The 27823-nt window shown below is 45.6% G+C and overlaps 1 protein-coding gene across 8 annotated transcripts in view; it reads left to right on the top strand.

Annotated features, from left to right (window-relative positions):
• CHRDL1 (chordin like 1) overlaps window positions 1-27267 on the top strand; it is a 117233-nt gene extending 89966 nt beyond the window's left edge. For 5 of the 8 annotated variants that reach the window (XM_045473239.1, XM_045473238.1, XM_045473236.1 and 2 more), the window contains 6 exons: window positions 4490-4557; window positions 11302-11470; window positions 14805-15014; window positions 20925-21092; window positions 23667-23756; window positions 26708-27267. In XM_045473239.1, coding sequence (XP_045329195.1) covers window positions 4490-4557; window positions 11302-11470; window positions 14805-15014; window positions 20925-21092; window positions 23667-23756; window positions 26708-26838 — 836 coding nt within the window. In that variant the 3' untranslated portion in view covers window positions 26839-27267. The remainder of the gene's footprint in view (window positions 1-4489; window positions 4558-11301; window positions 11471-14804; window positions 15015-20924; window positions 21093-23666; window positions 23757-26707) is intronic. The other 3 variants (XM_045473242.1, XM_045473241.1, XM_045473237.1) reach the window with 1 other exon arrangement.
• Window positions 27268-27823: the final 556 nt, after the last annotated feature.

The following is a 27823-nucleotide window of genomic DNA, read 5'->3' as shown; positions in this document are numbered from 1 at the left end:
TTACACAAGTTCATGCTAAAGCCCCGTGCTTGTAGGAACCTCTACATCAAGCCTTCATGCTTGATCCTGGCTTGTTTCTCCACTCACTTAACAGGGACTATATGCTTCAAGATTCTGACTGGACTATAAGTATTTCAAGACACTATCTAAAAGCCGTTTGAACACTCTAGGGTATAAATGCGATAAATTGAACTTCTCAGAAGGTCATGCTAAGTATATGTTCCATGTCAATACCAATCATTAAATCTACGTTTACAAACGCTATTTGATGCAGAGAGCAAATCTATCCTTTTTTCTTTTCTCATTTATTCTCTTTGGGGTCCTTAGATTAGGCTTGAAAATACATCCTATAACTTTTACATTTTGTTCAGCTGTTTGCTGGGGAATCTCTTCTGGTTTCCAGTCTTCTCTCTGGTCCCATATTTTCATCTGGCTTCATCAAGGACATTGCTTGGACCCACCACTGCCAGCAGAAGCGGAACAAGTAAATTGAAGTTCATCCCCACTCAGTCTCTGTCAAAGGCAGTGTCATTTCTCAGCTGTCCAGATTTGCAACCCTAGCGTCATTTTATGTTGTTTTCTCCTTTGCCAACCTCTTCCATTACCAAATCTCCCGTTGGGATCTTAACATTTCCTTCTTATCTGAAGTAGTCTTATTTGCCCCTTCTCCATTATTTTCTAGATTCTCAGGGCCTGTCACATATTAGTAGAACAGCCTCTTGGTTGGTTTCTCAGATTCCAGTTGCTCCCCAACTAGGTGACACTCGATTGTCAGGAGAAGCTTCCACAAATACCATTTTTACTGCAGGAACCTCTACGTAAAGATTGGTAACAGGCTAAAATGTGAATTCTTCGACCTCTTTCTGAAGTCTACAAAGCAATTATTTACCAGCCTTATATACCTCAACAACCAGTCTCCCTCCCCTCCTGTTTCTTTCCTGCCCTCTCCTCTTCACCCACTACCCCCCTCCATTTCCTTCTTCCTTTCTTTCTCTCCACCATCCTCATTTCTCTTGTTTCACATCGGAACTTTTTACTCAAGCCACACCTTGCTGGCTGTCTCCAGTATGTTACTTACTGTTTCCAAAGCTCTGCCCCTTTGCAAATGCCATTCCTTTCAGTTGAGCCACCCACTGTCCACGTCACCATGTTTTTGTGCCCTGTAGCATCTACTTCTAAAAACATGACTAATCCTTTTGGGAAGTTTTACACAATTCTATCTTACTGATCACTCACCTATTCAGTATCTCCCAAGCACATAGGTTCATTTGTATTTCCAGTTGTTACTCTGTGTGTGTGTGTGTGTGTGTGTGTGTGTGTGTGTGCATGTGCGTGTGTTAGGCTGTTTCCTGTGCTGACTTCCTGTCACCTCCAAACATGTTGTAAAGATCTTGAGGGCAAGGGCCCAGCCTGATTTCTCTCCACCTTCTGCCTTAGTATCAGGCTTTCCACCCAAGAAGCCTCCAATACATATTAACTGACTTTTGGGCATTATTTTCTAGATGTAAACAAAGGTGAAATCATCTTCACTCTTTCAGGGTCAGTCAGGGTTTCCACATAGTCTGGATGCAGTCTTTGTCTGCCATCTTTACTCAGACTTGGAATAACCAGGAAGAAGCGAATTTACTATTGGCCAACTACTTAATTCTGTATTTTTGATTGCAGTTCAATTCAGTACATATACTGAGCACCTGATGTGTACCCAGGAACATGCTAAGTGCTCCAGGCCAAATATTTTCAAATTCTTGCACACATCAGAATCCCCGGGAGGGCTTGTCAAAACCGATATCATTGCCCTCCCACCCCAGAGTGGCTTAGTAGGTCTGGGATGGGGTCCCACATTTTGCATTTCTGACAAGTTCCCAGGGAATGATGCTGCTGCTGCTCCAGAGACCACACTTTGAAAACCAGTGATCTAGGCAACACAGGGGAATGTCTAAGACATGGTCCCTAGTTTCAAGGGATTTATGGTCTCTTCAGGGGGACAAGGAAGACTCAGAAAATATTTTACAACAGAGGATACTGTACATTGTTTTAATGTTCATTCATTCAAGAAATATTGAATGAGTACCATGTGCCCAGTGCTGTTCTAGGTGCTGGGGTTATATCAGTGAACACGATAGACAAAAATCCTTGTTCTCATAGGAGAATTCTAGTGGAGAGAGCAGAAAATTAAACAAACAAACTATAAACCGTAAGATAGTGTTAAGTGCTAAAAAGAAAAGGTCAAGATGGCAGATAAGAACTATCAGAGGAGCGTTGAAATTTTCAATATGTCGTTAGAGAAGGCCTCTCAATTCCATCATTTGGCAAGTATTTTATTGAGTGACTACTATGTGTCAGGCACTGTTATAGATGATGGTGATACAGCCATGGATAACACGAATAAAAAATCCTGCCCCTCGGGGCGCCTGGGTGGCGCAGTCGGTTAAGCGTCCGACTTCAGCCAGGTCACGATCTCGCGGTCCATGAGTTCGAGCCCCGCGTCGGGCTCTGGGCTGGTGGCTCAGAGCCTGGAGCCTGTTTCCGATTCTGTGTCTCCCTCTCTCTCTGCCCCTCCCCCGTTCATGCTCTGTCTCTCTCTGTCCCAAAAATAAATAAACGTTGAAAAAAAAATTATAAAAAAAAAAAAAAATCCTGCCCTTACAGAATGGATGTGCTTATTTGGAAGCCAGGAAATCTGGGGTTTGGGGTGTTAATGCTCATCAACTTATTATGTGACTGTGAATGGCTGCTTGCCCTCTCTGAGCCTTTCTCCATCTGTGAAATGGAGCAGTTGGACAAAAACTAAGACTACGGGATGCTAAGTCCTTTAGGCAACCAGAAATATGTAAGAGCGCTTGAGGAAGATGTTGTACAGGAGGCAGAACTTAAATTGTTTGCATAGCTGTACGGGAGGTATGGGTGTGGGAGATGGGAAGATAATTTCAGAAGAATAACATGAGCGAATGCATGGAAGCAAGAATAGGAGCCACATTTTCCATAAAGAGCAAAGGGGTCAAAGGGTTCTCATAGTAGAGTAGCTGAGACAGTTCAGGAAGAGGCAGGTACTCATAAAGATGGGGGGGGGGGGCTAATTATATCCAGTCTCGGATGGGAACACATTGAAGGTTTTGATCACAGGATGATAAAGTTACACTATGATTAATCTAGTAACCAGAGTTAAATCTTGACAATTCATAATTTTTTTTCCATAAGATGATCTTTAAATCATGAAGGGACTAAAGCCATAATTTTGTTATATGTCACTACCTGATGATAATATTGCTATCAAAGGAATTTTGAAGTCTTTTTCAAGTCCTAACAGCCAATTTTCCCTCATAGTACTATCACATCCTTGAACTAGTAACATGTTACTATGTAGCCATGGGTTTTGAAAGCTTGGGGGATAAATTAAAATAGAAAGTTCTTAATGCTGATACTTTTGGGTATTTCTTATTATCCCATGAAATATATGGTTGATCTGATGCTAATAGTCAGACCAAGCTCTTCCCATTGGCTTGTTTGGTCATAGATAACACAAGGGAATATCCTTGGAAATTGTCCTGTTGTTTGTGATCTTTCTTTGGCTGAGGAATATCACCATCTTGTGCTGTGTTTGTTGTTCTCAAGGCTAAAAGTAAGATCTTCCTCCCAAAAGCAGTTACTCTGGAAGATGGCAGTGATAAGGGTTCACTGTTCAAAGAGTGGACACAGAGACCTAGAGGAAGGTATCTTAGGCAACGGTAGAGGAGTACATCTTGGATACTGGTTATGTAAACCCTCTAACCACCGCAAGCTTTACCTTAACTTTCAGACCAGGTCATACCTACTCAGAGACACAATGGAAAATTTAACCAATTATGACAGACCACATCCTCAAAACTCTCATTTTTTTTTTTAATTTTTTTTTTCAACGTTTATTTATTTTTGGGACAGAGAGAGACAAAGCATGAATGGGGGAGGGGCAGAGAGAGAGGGAGACACAGAATCGGAAACAGGCTCCAGGCTCTGAGCCATCAGCCCAGAGCCTGATGCGGGGCTCGAACTCACGGACCGTGAGATCGCAACCTGGCCGAAGTCGGACGCTCAACCGACTGCGCCACCCAGGCGCCCCTCAAAACTCTCATTTTTAAGGGTAGTTTAAACACAGATTACACACGACCGGCAAAAAAGTTAACTGCCACGGAAATAAAATAATCAAAAGGGAAGCTGATGGCTGTATCACAGCGGAAAGTGATTTTTTTCCCTTTTGTTTCCCAAATCTTATACAATGGTGATGGGCGGAATCTTTTAGAAGGTGGCAGCTTTCTTCAGAGCTGCTTTGAAAACTGAGGCACACCCAGAGAGAAATCTTCTGGGCTCACTTTTTGAAGGACAGCCATCTTAACAACGGTCAAGCTGTCTGGAGAAATTTGGGATCATAGAACCAAAAATGTTGCTAGGTCACAAGGGTGACGGTTTTCCCTTCTATGTATGTATGACTCTTTTCTTATTTTGTAATAAACAGGGGATGGAGAATTGTCGTGGGAACATTCTGATGGTGATATCTTCCGGCAACCTGCCAACAGAGAAGCAGTAAGTGTGAATAGCTCAAATAATTCAACACTCCACAGCACCAAGCCAAACTTTCCTCTCTCCATGGCTGTTATCCCAGCAACTCCATAAAAGGGCCCATTTCTAACACCATTTCTCTTTCCTTTCCTCAAAAAATTAAATGGCATTATCACCAACCTATTACCATTTAAGTACACTGCACGATTGGTAACCGGGGCCAGGACATGTGCATAAAGAAATCATAGCCCCCGCCCGTAGGTACCCCTTGCCTAGATCAGAAGCTGGTAGACTTTCAGGATGGCTTGGCAAATCTCTGCCTTCTGGAAAGAAGGCAGGTCACTACCTCTGTCCTCAATAGTGAGAACCTTCTGTGGAATTGTAAGGTAGGTCCTCCCATCCTTTTGACAGGGGTACTGTGGACGCGTCTCCACAAACCCTCTCTGAAGCCTTAGGTTTACAGCTGAAGGAGAGCAAAGGTAGCAGGCTGGATATTCCTTCCCCACCCTACAATATCTCATTCCCATGCTCAGTGCTAACCTCATAAAAAGCCTCTTTATGTATAGCAACAGTATCTCTTCTCCCTTTGTATTTTGAAGTAATTAACAAAATGCAAACCCTCTCTAAAAAACATATGGCCAGGGGGGCCAGGGCTCCTGGGTGGCTCCGTCGGCTGAGCATCCAGCTTCAGCTCAAGTTATGATCTCTTAGCTCTTGAGTTCAAGCCCCGCGTCGGGCTCTGTGCTGACAGCTCAGAGCCTGGAGCCTGCTTTGGATTATGTGTTTCCCTTTCTCTCCGCCCCTCCCCTACTCGTATTCTGTCTCTCTCAAAAATAAGTAAAACATCAAATTTAAAAAAAAAAACCATATGGTCAAGTACAGCGTAAATACCTCAAAATTCTTAAAATCTGGAAAGATGTTCCAGTTCAAGGAATCTATCCTATTGAAGGGCTTATAAAAGCACACAAAATGTACAAAGGCATTCATGGCACATAAATGGGCATTCATCGAACCCCCGTACAGAAAAAGTGCACAGGGCATTCAGTGCAGTATTATTTTCATAAGAGCAAAATAAACGGGGCAGCAACCTAACCATGAGCAATAAGGGCGTGGTTAAACACACCCCATCTATGGCACATGGTGCTGTTGTTAAAAAGAGTGCAAGGCATCGAAATGGACCAAGGTGGAGAGATCCCCAACATATATTATGTAAACAAAGCAAGGTACAGGACACAACTTACACTAGCATCTCCTTATGTAAACATTGTGTGTGTGCATGTGTACATACACATGAAAAGGTCTGGGAGGTCCTAAACCAAAACGTCAAGAGTGGGAATCCCAGAGGGGTGAAAGTTGGCAGGAGGACAGGGAGCGTTGGATTTTTCACTTTATCTTTTCTGTATCACTGGCTGTTTTTCAATGAGCATCGATTTGCTTTGCAATATATAACATTTATTTTTTGAATGTTTATGTATGTATTTGTTTATTGAGAGAGAGAGAGAGAGAGGGTGCAAGTGGGGGAAGGGCAGAGAGAGAGGGAGAGAGAGAATCCCAGGCAGGCCCTGCACCGCCAGCTCAGAGCCCAACACAGGACTCGAACTCATGAACCGTGAGATCATGACCTGAGCCAAAATCAAGAGTCGGACGCCTAACCGACTGAGCCACCCAGGCGCCCCTGCAGGATAAAACATTTAAATGATTTTTTTAAACCCGTGGAATTATTTCTCAACCAGCGTTTTATAGAAGACAAGAGTCTAGGGAATTACAGGGCAAGCCCTAGGATACGGAGGGTGTAAGGAAGGTGTTGGTGGGGACATAATAAAATGGCCACTATAAACATCTCAGTGTCGCTTAGGCCATGTTTCCTGGTCATCACACGCGCCACTCTCGACTTGCCTACATCCAGCTGACCAACACCCTCAGCAATGAGTTGAAGTGATGGCCGTTGGCTTTATTCTGTAGTCGTATTATTTTCTAGACGTTGCTGTTTCTGAATGAGTGTAAAAGGATTGTGGGTGGGGCAGAGAATACCGGGTGTCTCAAAGAAAGCGACACTCCTGTGAGAGAGGATGGGCCTCCCAGTTCCCGGGTTAATATGGAGCCCGAAGGTAAGTGAAATAGATGGATGGGGATTAAGGAGGGCACTTGGGGTGAGCACAGAATGGTGTATGGAAGTGTTCGATCACTAGATTGTGCACCTGAAACTAATCTTGCACTGTATGCTCACTGACTGGAGTTTAAATACCAACTTTAAAAAAAAGAAAGAAAGAAAAACAAGATTTTCTCCATCTAGCTCTATCTGCTTTATAGTAAATCAGATTCCTCCCAGATCTGGACAGGAGATGTTATCAGTCTCCATTTTTTGTGTTGTGAATTTCCTCTTTTTCTCAGGGCTCATTTTTTTTTTTATTGTGGTAGAAAGTTGAGAATGACTAAATCTGTGGCTGTCAACCAGATGGTATTCTAACCAAATTTGGCCCTGAGATACCTTAAACTGGGTGCCTTGGTCCCCAAAGCTAAGCGTCTGTGGCCAGCTCGGTGATCCTGCTGGGAATGCCATTAATTAGCCCTTCTTCTCGCCCTCATATTTTATGCTGCCTCCAACTCTACCCTGGCCTTTCCCTCTTGTCCTTTTTCCTAAACTGCTGGTGATAGGGCTGAACTTGATCCCGTACTTCCTGTAGCAAAAGAGGTCAGGGACAGAATGCAGGGCCTTGAAATTGTTATTGATTTTCAAAGGAGTTCAAGACCTATCTTTAGAAATAAACATTTGGGCCTAGTAGACCAAAATGTCCAGATGGTTCCACTTTATTATAAATAAATATTTTCCTTTGTTCTAAAAGGGGTAGATATTGTGGGATAGGATTTGCAATAATAAATAGCATCTGTAGTAATAGAAGAATATGTACCTGGCACATAGTAGGCACCCAATAAATCCGTGTTGAGTGAACGGGTGTAGAAGGTGGGGTGAAATGTGTGGGAGGGGCTTTTCATGAACGTGAACGCACAGGCATTTGTCCCACGTCAAAGATGCTTCACACCTGTTGCTGGCCCTCGAGCAGCCAAAAATCAGAAGGTAGGAGAACACCTTCTGAATATCCTGTGCAGGCTCAGCTTTCTCTATGGGATCACAAAAGGCAGGCCTCACAGGACGTTGCCAGTTCAGCAGACTGTCACTTTAATGGACCGTCCCTATTCACAGGGAACCATCCAAACGTCAGTTCGATAGAAACACAGAGGTTTGCTTCATTTTGCCACATGGGTTGCAATCCATCAGTTTCCCAAGTTTTACGAAGTGCACAGGAGAAACCAGTGCCTCAATTGCAGCTCCTTTGTCAAAATCTGAAATGGTTTCGGTTCGGTTTCCAGATCATAATTTCACATGCACTGGTCCTAGTACCATAGCGGGGTGTGTGTGTGTGTGTGTGTGTGTGTGTGTGTGTGTGTGTTATAGGGAGGGAGAAGTAGACACAGGGTGGAAAGCCAAAACATGAAAGCAAGCACAGTTTTGTTTTGGACAACAGCCAACGTCTTGATTTTGCCCCTGATAGATTACTCAGAGACTTACCACTCGAAAAGTGAAAGATTTAGAGATAGAAACAATAGGCAACAGATAAAAATCCACGCCTCATTCCTACTGTCAGAATGGTGGGTGGGGAAGGAAACTGGCCCAAGTGTCTCCCAGACAGGGATGGTCCCAGGGTTCCAGTGATGAAGACACAGACACTCAAGGTTGTGTGGATTATGACACATTCTGAAGACAGTCTTTAAGTTAAACTATATTTCATGATAACTTTAGACTCACAGCCATGAAGGCACTTGGAGGGCTCTCCCGGAATTGTCCTGTTTCCCCGTTTCTGCCAGTAAAACCCATATTAGACCTTAGAACAAGTAAGGAAGAGATTCCTGGGGAACTTTCGACAATAATGGAGATTTTCCACCATCAGAAAAGAACTGTGTGGGAACCACTTCAAAAGCCTTAGTTATCGGCACTTTGAGTCAGGAAATAAAATAATACCAAAATATTGAGCAGAATAAAACAAAGTATAGCTATATGGCCATTTCTACCTAACAAGTCTTGACCTCTTCTCTTGAGCAGGCTATTCACAGCTTGTTTTTAAGATAAACTCCAATTTCATTTACGACTCCAAGTTGTTAATGCCTTTTCCTGTCTTGCTAAGTTACAAGGTCAGAATGGTCCCTGGTAAGCCTCTTTCATTCGCTTGTTTATTTTTTTTTAGTGTTTATTTATTTTTGAGAGAGAGAGAGAGAGAGAGAGAGAGAGACAGTACGAGCAGGATAGGGGCAGAGAGAGAGAGAGAGAGTGAGACACGGAATCGGAAGCAGGTTCCAGGCTCTGAGCTGTCAGCACAGAGCCTGACACGGGGTTCGAACTCACGAACCCTGAGATCATGACCTGAGCCAAAGTCGCTCAACTGACTGAGCCACCCAGGCGCCCCTCGTTTGCCTGTTTAGGGGAACAACCTCTATAAAAGAGCCATGACCCTCAAATCAAAATCACACTTCACCACCCTCCATCCCCAGGTTGTGACCACTGTCGCCAACTTTGCTATCTGAGCAGACTTGGATATTTTCTTCAGAGCAGCTTTCAGCCAAATGTTTGCAGACCACTGGGCTTGACCACACGTTCCTTCTCCCACTTTCTCCTTCCTTTCTTCCTCCTCCTGTTCATCCTCCTCTCTCCTCCTCTCCTGCCATCTCCAAAAACTGCAACTTCATGGTCACCCTAAATAAAACCCCTCTCCTGTCTAGCCTGTTTCTCTGAAAAACGCAAGACTTTAACAAGGCAAGGTTCTGGGGGGCTGATCAAAATCCTTGAGTCTGTTTGTTTGGTTGGTGTAGAATGTTTTTGTCTCTTACTGTATGTCCAGGGTCTGAGTCCCTGGCACCCAAGGCCAGCATTTCATTTTGTTCTCACCCTCATGAATCACAGAAATTCTTGTACTTGCAACTCATCCTGGGTTAGCGACCTTCTCTCTCCAATTCTAGCTCTGTGGGACTCCCTCCTTTTAGCATCAGGGCACCCACCAGCCAGACTGTCCTCTCTGTGTTCCTTTGGCAAAACTTTGCCAAACTCCAGAAAGGACAGAATGCTCTGTAATGGTCTTTGTGGAATGTAAGTGAAAAAGACATCTGAGCCATTGTGGGAACGAAAAATATTTGCGCTGAAAATCCTGTCTGTGTACATGATAATAAGTTGATGCAAATTCTTACTTGCGTGAGTTTTTATAGCAATGCACCAGCGTGGACGCTTCTTAGATTTAAGGAATCATGTTCTCTTTCTCTTACTCTGACTCCTATTCTCTCTCCCCTTCTCCCAGCGGTGCCTAACCCCACAAGAGAGTTAATACTAATTCTCAAAGCTAAATTTGCAACATGTGTATCTATGGACCATAACTGTAATAAATGTTTTATGGGATGCTGGGGTTAGGGGATCCCATAACTACCTTCCCAAGATCCCCTGCTATATCTAACACTGAACATAAGGATCTTCCTTTTTAATTGCCTGTGAAATTACTCACGGGTCTCCCCTCCTTTACCCCAAACAGTTGCCCCTAAAACACAATGTTATTTGGCTTTTTGCCTTAGGTTCTAGCCTTCATTCATTCCACCCTCCTCTGCCTTCACTCTCCCTCAGCTCCTGGGAGAATAGTGGGCACATCACGTGTCGAAGCCTTGCTGACAGAGGAATGATTGCATTATTGGTAGTACAAGACTCTAAGCTTTCATTGGGGACGACAGCTTTCATTCATTCATTCATTCATTCATTTGTTCCTTCAAGTGTCTAATGAGCACCTTCTAGACACTGGATGCTGTTTGGGGCACTGGAGGCACAGCAGTGAGCAAAACAAAGTCCTCCCCTCTGGCTGACATTCTGGTACTGTCCTACAGGGTCAGTTCTTTTATGCAATGTCTAGGGTGTCTGTACCCTGCTCTGTGACCTCATGCCATTGGCTGCATTTTGAGTCTCCGTGCCTCTCATCTGGCCTATCCCGTCTCTTCATTCCATCCAGCACACCTTATATATAATCAAGTATCAGTGCTTGGAGACACAGTTCTGATTCTGATTATTTCCCTGCTTCAAAAAAAAAAAAAATCCATCGAAGTCTTCCACACTCTCACCTCTGTTGCCTACCAAATAAAGTCCTCACCCCTCAGCCTGTCATTTAAAGTCCTCCATGATCTGGCTGCAACCCAAATTTGGAATGTAATCCTTTAGCGGTTCCCGTTTTTGGACTCTATGTTCTCTGCTACACGTTCTCAACTTGGAAATCGCTACCTGGAATATTCCTCACCAACTCTGCCTGTGAAAAGCCTCTCCACCCTTCATGGCCCACCCAGGTCACACATTCCCTCCTTGTCTTCCTAATTTGTACACCATTTCCCACTTCAGCCTCGGGCTGCAGGCCACTCCCTTAACTCATAAGGTTAAGGCTCCTGAAGAGTTGCAAATGGCTCCTTGGGAGCAGCTAAGGACGTTTTGTTTACCCTTTTGGGCTGTTTGCTCCCTCAGGTGAAACTAGTCCAGTCTTCTGCAAGCAGAGAGAAAAATCTCAGCATGTTGTCAAGGCTACTCTTGCTTCAGGCGCAACCGTATGTCTCCACCGGTGTAGGCGGACATGTGGTTAATTTAAGATCCGAGCTCATCGCTTGAGGTCATCACATGGCTTCTAAGTGTGTTTAAGTCCACTTGGGCCTTCTCGCTGGTGGATCTGGGGGACTGAGTTTGTCCTTGTCACTTTACAGAGACATTCTTACCACCGATCTCACTACGACCCCCCACCAAGCCGACAGGCTGGAGGTCTGCCCCGCTTTCCTGGGGCCAGAAGCCACCGAGGAGCTCTCATGGATTCCCAGCAAGCATCGGGCACCATTGTGCAAATTGTCATCAACAACAAACACAAGCACGGACAAGGTAAGGGACACTCTCGTTTTGGGCCACGTCCACAGTCCCCTTCTTTGGATGGCTGGGCCTGGGAAGGGCCCGGTCTCCCATGCATATCACACATTCACATGTGGATGACTTCCCATCAGGCCTCAAAGCGTGTGCGTGGACAAGCGACTCCAGCCGACTGTTAGGACTTCCCTAAAGGCAGCCCAGAGAGCTTCGTTTAGATTTCAGGTATACCTGCCCTTACTTAGGACAAAAGAAAGCCGTGAGCTTAATGCAGCCTCCGGCATTTTCTCTGTTGCCCTGGGGGGTTGCAGATCATTTGGGAAAGTTCCTTGGATCCTTAACAGAAGAGAACTTGTGTGTTGTCACTTGGGCACCCAATATTCACATGGACTCAGTGCCGAATGAAGCTCTTAGCCCCATACCTTCGAAGTAGCAGTTCTTACACTGCAGTGCACCCAAGGCTCTCCCCGGGCCTCTTGCTAAAGGTACATATTCCGGGCCCCACACTCGGAGATTCTAATTCATATGAGGAGATTGTCATTGGAAATGAGTAATCCAGTAAGAAATCCAGAAACCTCCTGGCTGAGCACCAGGAGGACTGATCAGGTTAACACAGATATGCAGCCCACTCAGCCGACCAGCTGGCTACAGCAGGCACCCACACACGTCCGTGGCCAGGTCCTTCCTGCTCAGAGTTCCCTGGCCTCCACCCCCACCCCAGTAGTGGGGGTGGGGGGGGGGAGAAATTCAATCAATTGACTGCTTCTTACTTTTTTTAGGCATCGTGTCAACCAGCTCTTCAGAGCAAGAGCTCAGCTGGTTCCTTTTTACGAAACCACAAACATGTTTTGTTTCCTTTAAAGGAAAAACAAATCAAAGCCAGTTCTCTGAATGGGTTAAAAGTAATAAATTATTAAACCAAATGATTGAATAACACGGGTGAAAAACAATCCGTTACAAAGAACTCCTACTATAAATCTCAACAAAGCTGGTCAAACCAAAGCGAGTTGATCACAGCTGTTACTAGTTAGATGTAAATTTCAGATTACAGATAAAAAACGTTGAATCGCTTTTGAAACTAACAGGCTTAAAAGAGGAACATGCAAAATAAAAGTCTTGATAAAAAAAATGGCGATATATCAGAAGAATTGGAAATATTTACTATCGATCTGGGTTTGATTTGAAGCGTATTATTTTTGAAGTCCAAGGCATCCTCATATGAATTTATGAAATGAGGAGGAGTATTTCAAAGCCTAAAAAAAATCCTATGGGGAAATGGACTTTGAAAATCTTAAATCCCATAATTTCCACAGGCCTCTTCATTTCAGGGCAGAGGCTCATCCCTTGATTTTCTCTGTGTCCTACAAAAGACTCAGCTGGTTTACATTTTTTCATTGCTCCCATTGATTTGGATGTAGCAGTTCTTTCCTGACCTTTCTATTAGAGTTCACTGGAGAATCACTTGCCCCCACCCCCAACCCACAACGCCCATCTTGAGAGTTTGTTAGTGGGGAGAAGGCTGTGTTTCCCTCTAGAGGGTTGATCTCCTGTTACTACATCTCAGAATGTAGACTCTCACCCGGTCTAGATTGTCCCCTTAGTCCCAATACTTAAGGGAAAGGGAACCTAGCTATATAGCACGGGGATCCTGCCCGCCCTTCTCCTTAGTGTTCCTGCTAACAGCATGCTCCTCTGAGACACATGTCCTTGGTCCTCTGCTTGAGTCAAAGAAGAGAAGCGATAGGACTCCACCATTTTGAACTTGAGTCCAGCATCCGTTGGCATGAAGCAGACAATGTACCCACTTGACCACATGGTCTAGAAGGCAGTGTCACGGTCTCTGGAGATGACAGGAGAGATGAGGGCAGGAGACAGAATGACACATCTGGCATACCTTGTCCTGGGATTCCGTCCACAGTCCTGAGCCTCAGCGTCCACATGTCAAGGCCCTGTTCCATCTCTCCGGAAGGTGGGGAGCTTCTCTGGTTTGGGTGCCTGTGTTCTTGGAAATCTTTGCACGGATGGACCCTGCTAGAGTGCCCAGTACTCTAGCAGTTTTTGCAAAGGACAGGAAAAGGCAGCCAACATCATCCATATTTCCTAATGTGACCCAGTGGACTTGAGGAGAAAGAAATAGCCCAATGATTCATCCTTCTGAGGCCATTGTCTTGCGGCCAAATCAGCCAATTCCTAGAAACGCCCCAAGTGGGGCTACTTCTCCCACCCTAGCCCCGCCTGAAGTGATACAACCCACCCTAGAGATGTTGTTGATTGGGATGCCGACAGGTCTCCCTGGGTATGATGAGGTGATGGGAATAATGAGAAACACACCCAGTCCCAGTCATGGCTTTAAAATCTCCAGAATGTCTCGGCACTTTCAGAAAGGGAGAGAGCTTATTCTCCGCCCTCCCTGCTCCCAGCCCTGTATAGTTCTTCATCCTGGAGTTCGGCTCTATGCCTTACGGGAGGAGCTGTGCATGTTTTGGTTGGTCTGCATTGGAGGATGTTCCCGTCTCCCCTTCCCTTCATAGCCACCCCCACAACTCCCCCCTCCCCGAGCCTGCAGCTCTTTAGATGCTTGCTCCTGCAAGGCCCCTCACAAAACGCGGAGCCAGTGACTTCACTTCCGGCTCAGGAAACGGGAGACCACTATTGCTGGACCCCTGTAGCCACTGTGAGACAGGGGCCAGAGGACACTGCCCAAAGTGTAGAGGCACGAAAGGCTACCTTTCACAATCCTTTCCCTCTTCATCTCATTTTAGTGCCTTCCTCCCCACGCCAAAGAGTAGGCAGGTGCCATTACCTCCATACCCATCTGTGTTGGTGGATCAGACTCTCCATAGCATTTGATTTGCTTCAAGATCTGGAAGAAATTGGCCCTTTGGGAAGAGCGGTAGTTTCTTCATCGAGCCTCCCTGGGCAGCCAAGCCCTCTGGGGGATTTTCATGCCAAGAAAACTCGAGCCACGTACATCTTTTATGAAACTGCAGGGATTAACACTACAATCTCTTAGAGGTTCCTTATCGCAGAGATACCCAGGATGGATGGAACCCTGCTCTCATGCACTAGTACATTCCTCCATTTTTAAGAAATATTTATCAACTGCTCACAAGGTGCCAGGCACTTGTGAGCATCCAGAAGTCGCTGCTGAAGCACCTGAATGGTTGCTAATGGTAGAATAGGAACCAGGACGGGGATTTTTGTGGTGACGGAGACTGCTCTGTACACGTCCACGGCCATGGAAAGGACAAAGGATGCTTGATGTCTGAAGGGGTTCAGGGCTTGGGTTCTGAGCACAGGGGCCCGTTTCAGCACCCTAGCCTTTAATTTCCAGCCCTGTGTTCTCTTCCAGTGTGTGTTTCCAATGGAAAGACTTACTCCCATGGCGAGTCCTGGCACCCCAATCTCCGGGCATTTGGCATTGTGGAGTGTGTGCTGTGCACTTGCAATGTCACCAAGCAAGAGTGTAAGAAAATCCACTGCCCCAACCGGTACCCCTGCAAGTATCCTCAAAAAATAGATGGAAAGTGCTGCAAGGTGTGTCCAGGTAAAAAGGCAAAAGGTGCGTTGGTTGGAAGCCCTGCCTTTCGTTGACTGAGCTCCCCACGTAGTCCTTCTCAGTGTTCTTTGAGCATCAGAAACCAAATCAACCTTCCATATCCTTGTAATGATACTAGTTGTAACAATGAACTTCATTCTCTCCTCCCTTGAAGGGCTGATAACATGGTTGTTTGGAAGAAATCTGTACCTCAGAAATAGACTGGGTTTGGTTTTGTTTTGTTTTGTTTTTTCCATATCTACTACACCTTTGGCCCCACGTAGCCTCAAGTGCCAGACTTCAGCCTGGCTTTTCTAAATTATAGAGAAATTGGAGTCTGAGGATTATACAGAAGAACAGCAGCACCTTTCATTGATGTCACTGTTTCACTCGTCAAAGCACAATCACATCCATTACCCTTTCGAGATAGGATGGGAGGCACGTGAGGTAGAGTGGAAAGAAAGCGGGTTCTGGTCCTGACCTAAGTTGCTGTGTGACCTGGAAAGGTGACAGACCTGTTCTGGCCTTCATCAGCCTCATCTGCACAAGGAGAAGTTTGGAAGAATTCATCTCCAAGCTCCCATCCAGCACTACAATTTTATAATGATAGCGTTACCAAAGTGCATAGAGTGATTTGCTCTGAATCCCACAAATAGATAACAAAACCGAGGTTTGGAATTCAGGTCACGTGTAGCTCATTCCAGGAGATAATATTAACTGATTTCCTAAAAAGGGAATCCACAGTGGTTCTAACACATATGAACTAGATTAAAATGTAGTCTGTAGTGTGGGGACTGACAGCATAGGGGATCGGTGATCAAGCATTCTAATCCTGGCTCTTCCGCTGGTTTCCTGTGTGACCTAGAAAAAGTCACTTCACCTCTCTGAGCTTCAGGTTCCTTCTCTGCAAAATGAGGGTTAGGGTAGAGGATTTCTTAGGGCCTTTCCTGTTCCAGCATTCTAGGAGTGAATGAGTCACTTCCATGCACATGAATTCATCAATTCATATGCCTACCTGCAAAGCGTTTTTGTAAACACAGATGAAAACCCAAAAAACTTTAGAAGTAGGCAGAGAGCTCAAACATTTATTCCTTCAACTTAGGCAGTTAGTTCGTCATGATTTGCAGGCAAACATGAACTTAGCCCACGTATATTTTTTGAGCCATCTTCATGTAAGCCAGTGGTTCCCAAACTTGTCTGCACATTGGAACCCCCGGGAAAGCTTCTAAAAAATACCTGTGTCCCATCCCCAGAGATTAGGATTTAATTGATTTCAGGTGTCGCCTGGGCGCCAGAATTTTTAAAAGATCCCCAGGTGGTTTTAATGTGCAGACAAGCTTGAGAAGCACCTGCCATAGGCCCAGGGTGGTTTATGGCCTTCCTACTCTAAGTGTGGTTTGTGGACCGGAAGCACCTAGAAGCTAGTTAGAAGGGCAGACTCTCAGGTCCCCTCCCAGACCTACTGCATCAGAATCTGTATTTTAACAAGACCCCCCAGTTGATCCCCATGCACGTTAAAGTATGAGAAGCATTTCTTTATGGCACAAACAAAATCTTCCTCCCAGAGTAAACAGCAGGTAGGATTGGATAGGAAGGACAGGACCTATCTGATCTGGAGTAGGGAACTGGGGCATTAAAATTGGTGAGACAAATGTCAGTGACTGGTGAATGGATAAAGAAGATGTGATATGTGTATACAATGGAATACTACTCGGTGATCAAAAAGAATGAAATCTTGCCCTTTGCAACAACGCGGGTGGAACTAGAGTATCCTGCTAAGTGAAGTAAGTCAGAGAAAGATGAGTATTCTATGATTTCACCCATGTGGAATTTAAGAAAGAAAAGAGATGAATATAGGGGAAGGGAAGGAAAAAATAAGATAAAAACAGGGAGGCAAACCATAAGAGACTCTGAAATACAGAGAACAAACTGAGGGGTGCTGGAGGGGAGGTGGATGAGGGTGGGCTAGATGGGTGATGGGCATTAAGGCGGACACCTGTTGGGATGAGCACTGGGTGTTATATATGAGTGATGAATCACTAAATTCTACTTCTGAAATCATTATTACACCATATGTTAACTAAGATTTACATAAAACTAAAAATAGTTTTAAAAATAGTAAAATAAATAAAATAAAATCTTCAAAAAAATAATAAAATTGATGAGAAAATGCACTCATTAGAGATAGGGAGAGAGCACATTCTGAGTGTGATCCGGACAGGGGGGCCACCCAAGTCACAATAACCTGTTGTGACTTCCAAGTCTGTGATCTTGCCGGATCCTCAAACCTTTTAGTGTCACTTCGGAGTAATTCTACCAACACAATTTTATTTTATGTTTTTTGGTTTTGGTCAAGGGTGGACCACCTACAGTCATATAAGTAATGTAACATGATATTTTCAGACAAAACTAATCATGATCTAAGCTACCCCCGGGAAGGCAAATCCTCCCTGCTATATAATATTCCAATTTCAATCTCAGATCTTCAGACCAAATCTCATTTCATTGTAATGCTTAGTCGTTTAGAGATATAGGTGATTCAAATAAGTGAATGTAGAACAGGCATTGGCTTTTAAATAGTTGGCCTCTCATGTTGGCAGTATTTATTAAAACCTTTACGTTCCTACTCTTTGGCTAAGTAATTCACTCCTAGGAATCCTAAGAAAGTAATAAGAGGGATACACAGATACACAAATAAGGATTTTTTCTTCAACATTGTTTACAGCAGTAAAAAATCGGAAACAATTTGAAAATCTACCAATATGGGAATGGTTAAATAAGTTATGGTATAGCTGTACCATGGCTTATCAGATGGCCATTCAAAATCATTGTAGACTGAGGTCCCTGGGTGGCTCAGCTGGTTGAGCATTTGACTCTTAATTGTTTTTAATGTTTATTTTTGAGAGAATGAGAGAGAGCACGAGCAAGCATGGGGGAGGTGCAGAGACAGAAGTGGGGACAGAGGATCCGAAGCAGGCTCTGCACTGACAACAGAGGGCCTGATGTGGGGCTCAAACCCATGAACCGTGAGATCATGACCTGAGCCGAAGTCAGACGCTTCACCAACTGAGCCACCCAGGCACCTGAGCATCCGATTCTGACATCAGCTCAGGTCATGATCCAAGGGTCATGGGACCAAGCCCTGCGTTGTGCTCCATGCTGAGTGTGGAGCCTGCTTGAGATTCTCTATCCCTCTGCCCTTCTCCCCCACTCTCACATTCTCTCTCTCTCTCTAAAAAACTAATTAAAAAAAAAAAAAAACATTGTAGACCAAGACTTAATGGCATGAAAAGATGTTTGTGACATATTTGTTAAGTACAAAGCTTTGCTCCAAAACAATATTTATATTGTGGTCCCACTTACTGTTAAAAAAAAGAAAGCACTTGTAATACACTTAGATTAAGAATACGCCCAGGTGGCTCAGTCAGTTAAGCATCTGACTCTTTGGTTTCGGCTCAGGTCATGATCTCACGGTGCATGAGTTTGAGCCCCACATCAGGCTTTGTGCAACAGTGCGGAGCCTGCTTTGGATTCTCTCTCTCTCTCTCTCTCTCTCTCTCTCTCTCTCTGTCTCTCTCCCCCTCTTTCTCTGCCCCTTCCTTACTTGTGCTCTCTGTCTCTCAAAATAAATTAATTTAAAAAAAGATAACACATGACAGAGAAAAAGGGACAAAGAGTGGAGAGGGAAGAAGATCGATGTAGAAAAGAACAGTAAATTCAGCTATTTGTGTTGAGAAGGGAAAAGAGATAAATCAAATTCACTGATGATCTAGCCAAAAGTTTCCTTAGAACACATGATCACAGCCTCCTCCAGTCACAAACTAGGGCCAAAATTAAGGATGTGAGTTTTACTTCCCTCTCTTGCCTTTGCTCTGGTAGAGGCTGGCCTGGCCTTGCTTATTAGTGGCCACCTACAACATTGTGTAGGACTTTCACTTCCTGAAGGTTCTCCAACTCCACTCCCATCCCCACCACACCACCCCGGTATCTGGAATTCCTATAATTACACAGTCCTTTCGGCATACAGTGTAAAACACCCCTGTTAAGACTTAAAACTTATCTGGGCTAATACATCCTCATCAGTCATTACCACCTCCATAAGGAAATGCTTTGTCAATTCCTTAGTTGTGGAGAGCTCGGGATAGGAGCATTCTCAAGGGAGGTGGGTATGGCCAGAAATGACTGTGAGCATAGCAGGCTTCCTTGGAAGGAAACGCAACTAGGTGAGCATGGAGTGATCACAAAGCACCTTGATGTGGAGGGTGTGGAACGGGGAGGTTGTTGCCCACTGGGTAGCTTCAAAGACACACTTTGTTTACCCTTAATATTTTCAAGTGCCAGCCAGGGTTGAGTCACTGATGGGTTTTGTTGTTCATAGAGCCCTTCTGCTGAGTCCATTAAGCTCTCGGTGGGGGTCGTGGGGGGTGCAAGACAACTCTTCAGGACACTAGGAGAACTTTTAGTACGTGACAGGTATTTACAGAGCCGTCATGGATTTCGCATGGCAGTTAACAGCTGTAGCCAGTATTAAGCTGGTGCAAAAAAAAAAAAAAAAAATTAACAACTGAACTCAGCTGTCATTCTCAAGGTGATAAATACACAGAGGTCCCTGCAAACTCAGAGACCCACTTCTCTGACTGGCAAAGTGCTAGCACACGTCCCTTAATTACCTAACATATTACCACAAAGGACTGGCCCACCAAGCAATTAAATAACTAGAAAGGGCCAAAGGAGAAAGGAGGCTTGATCCTAGGATGATCTACAAATTGAGTAGTTCCACCTGGAATCACCAAGCGATGACTTCGATTTTGTCCTTACACTGCCGAGATGGTGGTGGAGGGTGGGAATCAGGTCAGCACGAGATGGGCAATAGCAATTTGACTACAGCCTCTGGTCCCGATGCATCTGATCGGCTAACAATGAGTCTCCCTAATTAGAGTCACAGATCCAGAGAACCCAGCACTCCGTGGTTTCATCAGATAGTCTTACACATGACTTCTGCACATATTCAGTTTTCAGGGTGTCCGTGGCTTCTCTTTGTTCCTCCTCATGCGAGGGTACACTTTAAAGCCATAGTTGAAGAGGGTGCTGCTCATGAAGCCAGCAAAGAAACTTAACTCACAGATCACCAACTTGGAAAAACTTTTTTTTTTTTTTCTTTTGGTAGGGGGCCGAGGGAAGAGAAGGGTGGAGCGGAATGGGAAGTTTGAAGGGGCTGGTATCTTTATGCCTGGAAGCTGAAATCCAGCAGTTTAGTTTATACTTTAAATGATCCATAGTTGAGGGATTGGACCAATTTTTTGTGTCTCCCAGCCGTTCATTTGGCATAGCATGCATATGACTAATCTGACATCTAGGTTTTGGCACGGGTGCTGATCCGGTATTATCGTTCCCCTCACAAACAAATCAAAGAGCATTCAGAAATGTCAAGCCAATTTGGATAGATCCTTTGGGCAACTATATGCACATAAATGAGGGTCATAAAAGGTTTTCTAAGTATACCAAAGTGATGTCAGGGAAGTTAAGCAAGACCCTCTGTCAGCCCATTCCCTGGGTCTCAGTTGGTAACACTGTGCTAAACAGACCATGATCCGGACCCAGCATGGAAAATCCTATGTACCCTGACGTGCCCAAGAGATTTGTACCTGGCCACGTTCTTCCTCCTCACGAAGGTCTACTTCTCCTGTGGTGGTGGGTGGATCCAGTTTGGTTTGTGGGCCAGTGTTCTGCACATCTATGGATTCCGTCGTCATGTAAACTTAAATCAAAGGTCATGTGGTCCTTTGTGATTTGGTGGCTGTTACAGCGCAGCTTAAACTGAGCCAAAGGAATAGGGGTGGAATTTCTAACTCTGTAAGAATGTTCTCGCTGACTGTCCACTTTCGATGAGCGTGAGACACTATGAACAATGAGATACCTGCTTCCTGATTCCAGAAGAACTTCCGGGCCAAAGCTTTGACAGTAAGGGCTACTTTTGTGGAGAAGAAACCATGCCTGTGTATGAATCTGTGTTCATGGAGGATGGGGAGACCACCAGAAAAATAGCCCTGGAGACCGAGAGACCACCTCAGGTGGAGGTGCACGTTTGGACCATCCGAAAGGGTGAGCAAGACAATATTAATTCCTTGTTATTTTTTTTGTAAGGGGCGGGGGACCAGGGAAGGAGGGGAAGACTCGCCTTAATTTTGCTTCAACCAGCTCCTCCGTTTGGGTCAGTTTTCCTGATCGCTCAGCAACTACCACATGACTGACACTGTGGTGATTGTGACCTTTGACCTTTAACCATGACCTGGTCCAAAAAGTCAGCGTTGGCCCTTGGGGCTTGTTGTCTTTCTTGTACCAACAAAGGCTGGAGGAGTGCTTTGCAACCCTGGCTGCACATCAGAATCACGTGGGAGAGGTTTTTGTGAATACCAAATGCCTGAGCCTCCCTCCATGGCTGCTGATTGATCGGCCAGGAATGGGGCCTCGGCATACGTGTTTGTTTGTTTTTTTTTTTGAAACGTTTTTTATTTATTTTTGAGACAGGGAGAGACAGAGCATGAACAGGGGAGGGTCAGAGAGAGGGAGACACAGAATCTGAAACAGGCTCCAGGCTCTGAGCTGTCAGCACAGAGCCCGACGCGGGGCTCGAACTCATGGACCGAGGGATCATGACCTGAGCCGACGTCGGCCGCCCAACCGACTGAGCCACCCAGGCGCCCCACGTGTTTGTTTTTAAAGCTCCACAGGTGATTCTAATGCACAGCCACGACGGCAGCCTACCAAACTGTAGCCTACCCCTTCTTTTCCCATCTGAACCTTAACAAACAGGAAAATCCATCCATTTAGTGCAAAGCTGCGTCTCTCAAATCGCGCTATGTACTCTGGGGTGACACCCACTGAAAACCTCATCCCCGCCCTCAAGAAGCGTCTCGCCCAGAGGAACAATCCCTGTCATTCTGTCCATCCAGTTCCTTTTCTGATCACTCACCCCGACTGCCATAGCCAGCTGCATCGTGTTCATTGTGATCCTACAGCCCTTCAGACCATCCCACAGATAACAAGGCTAATGTTGATCTAGGCTGGCCGAGTTTTCTAGGAATCCAAGTGAAGAGGTAAGATTTCAGCTGGGAAACCGTGCACATCCTTTTTCTCCTGGCTCCTGCGTAAGTAAGCCTCGAGAGTGCTCCAAGTTTAGTATGCCTCCGCATCATACTGAGGAGCTTTACGTACCATGTAAAGGAGCTGGTTTACAACACAGCTCCCTGGCCCCATGCAAGAGACGTGAATTCAGTAGACCATAGGTAGCACCTCAACACGTAACAAACGGCCAGGTGATTCTAATTCAGGCAGCACTCGGGCCATACTTTGAGAAACGATGGCTCGAGTATTTCTAGGGCTTCTTCCTCTCCCTTTTCACAACTTCTCTTGCCTGAAAGAATGAGTTCCTCCCCGCCCCTTAAAAAAATATGCTAGTGGGGCGCCTGGGTGGCGCAGTCGGTTAAGCGTCCGACTTCAGCCAGGTCACGATCTCGCGGTCTGGGAGTTCGAGCCCCGCGTCAGGCTCTGGGCTGATGGCTCAGAGCCTGGAGCCTGTTTCCGATTCTGTGTCTCCCTCTCTCTCTGCCCCTCCCCCGTTCATGCTCTGTCTCTCTCTGTCCCAAAAATAAATAAACGTTGAAAAAAAAAATTAAAAAAAAATGCTAGAACACACATAGGTTTCTTGTCTGTGTTCGTTTTTGCTCTATACCTAGGAATGTGCATGTTCCATCTCTAACTCCCTAGCTCCTCTGTAGCTGGTCACCTAGGACTAAGCCCTGTCCCTTTGGCTTCCCTAACAGTGGCCCCAATATTTGGTTGCCCCACATCGCTCACCCCCTAGAGGCGCGTGGATATTTTTCCACGCCTGCTGGGGTAGCATCTGAAGGACTTCTTGTTCAGGGCTGGGCAGCCACGGTCTGTGCTCAGTGAGCAGAGGATAACCCAGGTTTCAATTAGGTTGCCTTCTCTAGACCTCTTGAGGATTAAGTAGGCTGGTAACGTGTTGCTCTTTAACTGCAAGGCCATTTGCAGTTTATGTGTTATTCTGATAAAAACGATTCAGGCAAAGTTGAGACTGTGCCCCCCCCCCACCTTTATTTTAACTTTCCCCATTTTCTGTAAGGGAAAGCCAAAGGAGCTGTGAAGATTTCCCAAAGGAAAATATGCTTTTCAGTGAGTTCAAGAACAGGGATGGCTTCTCCATTTACACAAACAACCTGTCTTCAATCCCACTGCTGGCTCTCACTGCTTGGCCAGAAGGGCAGCCCAGTGGTTTGGCAGGGACATAATCTACCTGGACGTGGGGCAAGGGCAGAATTTCTAATACTGCCTTTGGCTATAACAGCTCCCACCAGCACCCATGCCCGATTCCATGTGGCTTTCCCTAGGAGGGGGTCCCATGGTCAGCAACACGATCTGCCATATCTCTATCCTCTGGAGAACCAAGGGGAGGCCAGTGAGCCAAAGAAACAGATGGAGTCAATTATAACCCTTGAGCCATCCAAGTTCCTGGTTAAGCACATTACACAGCCCAGCTCGATACTCCTAAGCCCCTGTAATGAGATGATATGCCCAGCCCGAGCAGAAAAAGGGGGTGGTGGTTCCAGATAGGGAGGGCCTGACCACCTGCCCCCACTTTTTACTTGGTTCCAGGCATCCTCCAGCACTTCCATATTGAGAAGATCTCCAAGAGGATGTTTGAGGAGCTCCATCACTTCAAGCTGGTGACCAGGACAACGCTGAGTAAGTGGTACCTGTCTTTCTTCGCTCCTCCCTGGAAAACGCCTCCAGTCTTCAACGTAGCATAGCCCCAAACAAGGTCCGCTTGTGTTCTCAGTGAACATTAGCAGTGCTCAATGTCAACCTTAGAGGCTGTTGTGTCTCTTCTCCGGGTGACTCGGCAGTGGCGGGGGGGGGGGGGGGGCGGGGGGGTCCAAATGTGAACTGAAAAACTGGGACCCGATGAATACAAATCCAGATGTAGTCTCAGCATCAGCTACCTCGAGTCAAGGTTTCCTGAATGTCTTTAATGAAAACTGCTAACCCCAGCGTGTCAAGAAGGTCAGAGAAAGCTCACAGGATTCCAGGGCTGGTACACTTGTGGAGACTTGACCTCTGGAAGGATGTGTCCTCCAGCGGTGGGGGTGGGAGATGGGAAAGGAAAGCGTCTCAATTCCTGTGTCCTACCAAGGTCTGTTTGACTCTTTGAAACTGCCCCCAGGGGGTCATGTTTCTTTAAAAGCACTCAAGGACTCAAGCATATCGGCAGCTTTCCCTCTTTCTAATGCAGGATGGAGCCTAAGGACTAGATACTGCTAGGCGCTGGGAGGTGGCGAGCACTTCTGAAGGAATTAAAGGCCCAGAATTTGTATCCACTGGGTATTCTAATGGGCCAGACAGAACATGAAAATGCCTTCACTGTGAATCAGCCTAGCTCTCAAGAGTTAGCTACCTGAGTACTCAGGGGAATCTGCAAGGCACAATGAGACAAGAGCTAGGTGGGCTTCGGGGAGGAGGTGTGTTTTGAAAGAGAAGGGTGTGACTGTGCAACAGGTCAGGAAATCAATTCAGGGAGAGGGTGCTGCCTAAAAGGAGACTCTGCCAGGAACAAACAAGAAATGTGGGGGGTGGGCAGCCCTGGAAGAAGCTGGTGAGAAGTTCACATGGAAGTCCAGTCGCGTTGGTGGTTGCTGCAGATCTACAAACGGCCTACTGATAACAAAAATGGTGCTCTGCAAAGATGTCTCTTGGCTAGCGGATGGATTTATGGTGTACCTACTTTGATGAGGTCATATCCCAAAGAGCCCATTATGCCATGCTGAGAAGTTAGACTTGATTGCCAGGCCAGAGAACCCCGGGGGAGGACTTTAAGCAAGTGCACGGTGCGTGCACATATGTTTTTTAGAAAGAGGTGCCTGCTGTGCGGACTGGAAAGTGGACTGTCGGCGGTAAGTAGCTGATGGTAGTCTGAATTAAAATACTGTATTAAGTCGGTTGGACCAGGGAAGAGAGGTCACGGTGAGGGACACCTCTGAGTTTAAATCATCAAGATGGCTACAAAGAGAGAAATGAGTTTGGAATGACTCCAGGAGTAACAATTTTACAGACCGGGTGAATAGTGATAATTTGCCAAGGGGAGGCTCTGGAGAACAGGCAGGTACTGCCGGGGAGAAAAAAAAAAAATGTGTTTCATTTGAAACATGTTTACATTCAGATACATAAAGGCCATCTGAGCAGAGTTCTGCAGTGGGCAGCTGGAAATAGGGTTAACGAGGTTACTTGTGTATTCTGTAGGAGACTGATAGACCATAAACTGCCCGGTAGGAGAATTCATATGGAGGGGTTGGAAATGAAGGGGGCAGAGTCTAGGGTCTGGTATGAATGATGTGACTTTTTTAAATTACCGATGAATTTCAAAGAACATGTTTTTGTTTTTACTGTGAGAAAGGCCCTATGCTAGGCATAATGGGATTGAGGGTGTATAATGGAAGTAGATGGTGTGTGCCCCCAACTGTGTGCAGCTGAAGGAAGTGGGTAATGAGACGATCCTGCGGGGTCACCTGGGGACAAAGAACAACAAGCCTGGCCCTTTCTGTCATGTGGCTCTCAGATCCTGGCACACAGCAGGGCTTCAGTACAAGGTGGTTCCTTGCCCGACCCTTCTCTCCTTTCCCGCTGAGTTGGAGAGAACGGAGAAAAGTGAAGAACCCAAGAGACAAAGGAGCAGGGAAATGGAGTCCTTAATGAAGAGGGTCATGTTCTTCTGTGGCTAGGGAAAGAAAAGTGGTTCAAAATTGGCTCTGGATTGAGAGGAGCTCGCTGACCTTGGACTAGGAGTTCCCTAGGCTGTAACGCCATGAGAGCAGGGAGAAAAAGACCCAAAGTGGGTATCCAGGGTGGACGGTTTGTCATGAAGATTCTTTGCCATGGCAAGATGATGCTAAGGAGAAGGAAGATCTTGCCACTCAAGGACCAGGACAGTCAGAAAAGGGACGGTTGAAAAAAGAGGTGATCTAGAATGGTTTCCAGTGCTCGGCACGGGGAGTGCACTCCAGACTGTTCGTTCAGTTGGCATGATGGAATGGGGGAAGAGATGAGCTGGTAAGGACATGCTGGCAGGGAGAGGAGAAAACAGAGAATGGGAGGGATCCTAAGAGGGGGGTGTTAAGACAGCATGTGAGCACAGGAGAAAACCGAGGTGGGCAGTTTTTTAACAAAGGGCAGGAATAGAAAAAAGAGCACTAAATAATCGAGTCACCTACACCAGTATCTTGCCCCTGAAAAGTAAGCGGGACCTCGGGAACGCACAGGTACTGTTTTCCAAAGTGCCTTATTTGACCTGGTCCCAAGGGAATCACCTAAAGAGCTAACAGCCCGATAGTGGAGCATTTTACAAATGCTAAATATACTGTAAAAATTCCAAAAATAATACTTAGGTTTGACTCTGGAGGCAATTACCTATTATTCTTGGGATTCTTACAAATACTGTGTGTTGAAATGAACATTCTGTGGCCCACTTTCCATATCTGTCCCCAGAAAAGTGTTTTGGGCGCTGTTTTGCTGAAACCCCCTGACATTTGGCTTCCAGCTCCTCCCGGCAAGTGAGTGGGTAAGGATCGGGTTAGGTTGGTCACACTCCTAATTGGCTCTGCTCTCCTCTTACCTCTCTGGGCTGCTTTGTGTTTGCTTTCTAGGCCAGTGGAAGATCTTCACTGAAGGAGAAGCTCAGATCAGCCAGATGTGTTCGAGTCGTGTGTGCAGAACTGAGCTTGAAGATTTGGTCAAGGTTTTGTACCTGGAAAGGTCTGAAAAGGGCCACTGTTAGACGAGACAGGCGGTATTGGATAGGATAGAGCAAGAAAAATCAAGCCGCAGCTGGACTGCAGGCTTATTTTGCTTAAGTCAACAGTGCCCTAAAACCCCAAACTCAAATGCAGTTTATTATTCACGTCATGCACAGCATAACTTGCTCCTTTATGTGTCAGTCCTTAAACATCTCCTCCAAAGAGACTGGGAGAGTCTTGAATTATTTGTGGGAGGAAGAGGGATAGAACACCACAGCACTGCTCTAAGTTTCTGGGAGAATCACATTTCTTTACAGGTTAAAGAGTAAACAAAACCCTAGGGTTTCTATCTAGAAAGTTATTCCAGTGAAAGAAACAGGAGAGAAATGCTTAGTAGGAGTTCTGTAGTACAGAGAAAATATTTGTATGAAATCATACTCTTTGAATTTTAGAATGTCTTGTGTTTTTTTTAAAAAAATTAACACCCATCCTCACACACACACACACACACACACACACACACACACACACACATAGACTAAACTGCAGTCTTCATTCTGAGGCACAGCCAGCATAGATCCCCCCCTCCTTTCTCTTGCCTGGCTCCCAGGTAGCTTTGAAGTTGTGGGTACTCAGGAAGATAAAGAAGGAATTGTGAGCAAAAGGCTCAACCCTTAGGTCAGTGGTGTGGCTGCTAAAGTCACCGACTCTGATGGAAGGGTGAAGAACAAAAACACTATTTCATGGTCGCATTCCCTTGGAAGCGATAATTAACATTTCCCTGATGAGACCGCTTCGCTTTTCTCCCTGAACCTGTGGGGGCCCCCATCAAAAAGTGAGAACTGGGTAAAATCTTCAGAAACCGAATCCACGTAAAACAAAATAATTGTTGAAGTAAACGGTTGGTCAGCGTCAACAAGGAACCGTATGTGGGTTCGAGTCAATAGAACTCACTGACGAATAGCTTGACACTCGCTAATTTCCTTGATGCCCTAGTTCGGTAGCCCAAAAATTGAAGTTAGGTGA

The sequence above is a fragment of the Leopardus geoffroyi genome, chromosome X (genome assembly GCF_018350155.1).
Source record: "Leopardus geoffroyi isolate Oge1 chromosome X, O.geoffroyi_Oge1_pat1.0, whole genome shotgun sequence".
NCBI classification, from domain to species: domain Eukaryota; kingdom Metazoa; phylum Chordata; class Mammalia; order Carnivora; family Felidae; genus Leopardus; species Leopardus geoffroyi.
Note: the sequence above shows the minus strand (reverse complement) of the source record. Positions and strands in the feature narration are given on the sequence as shown.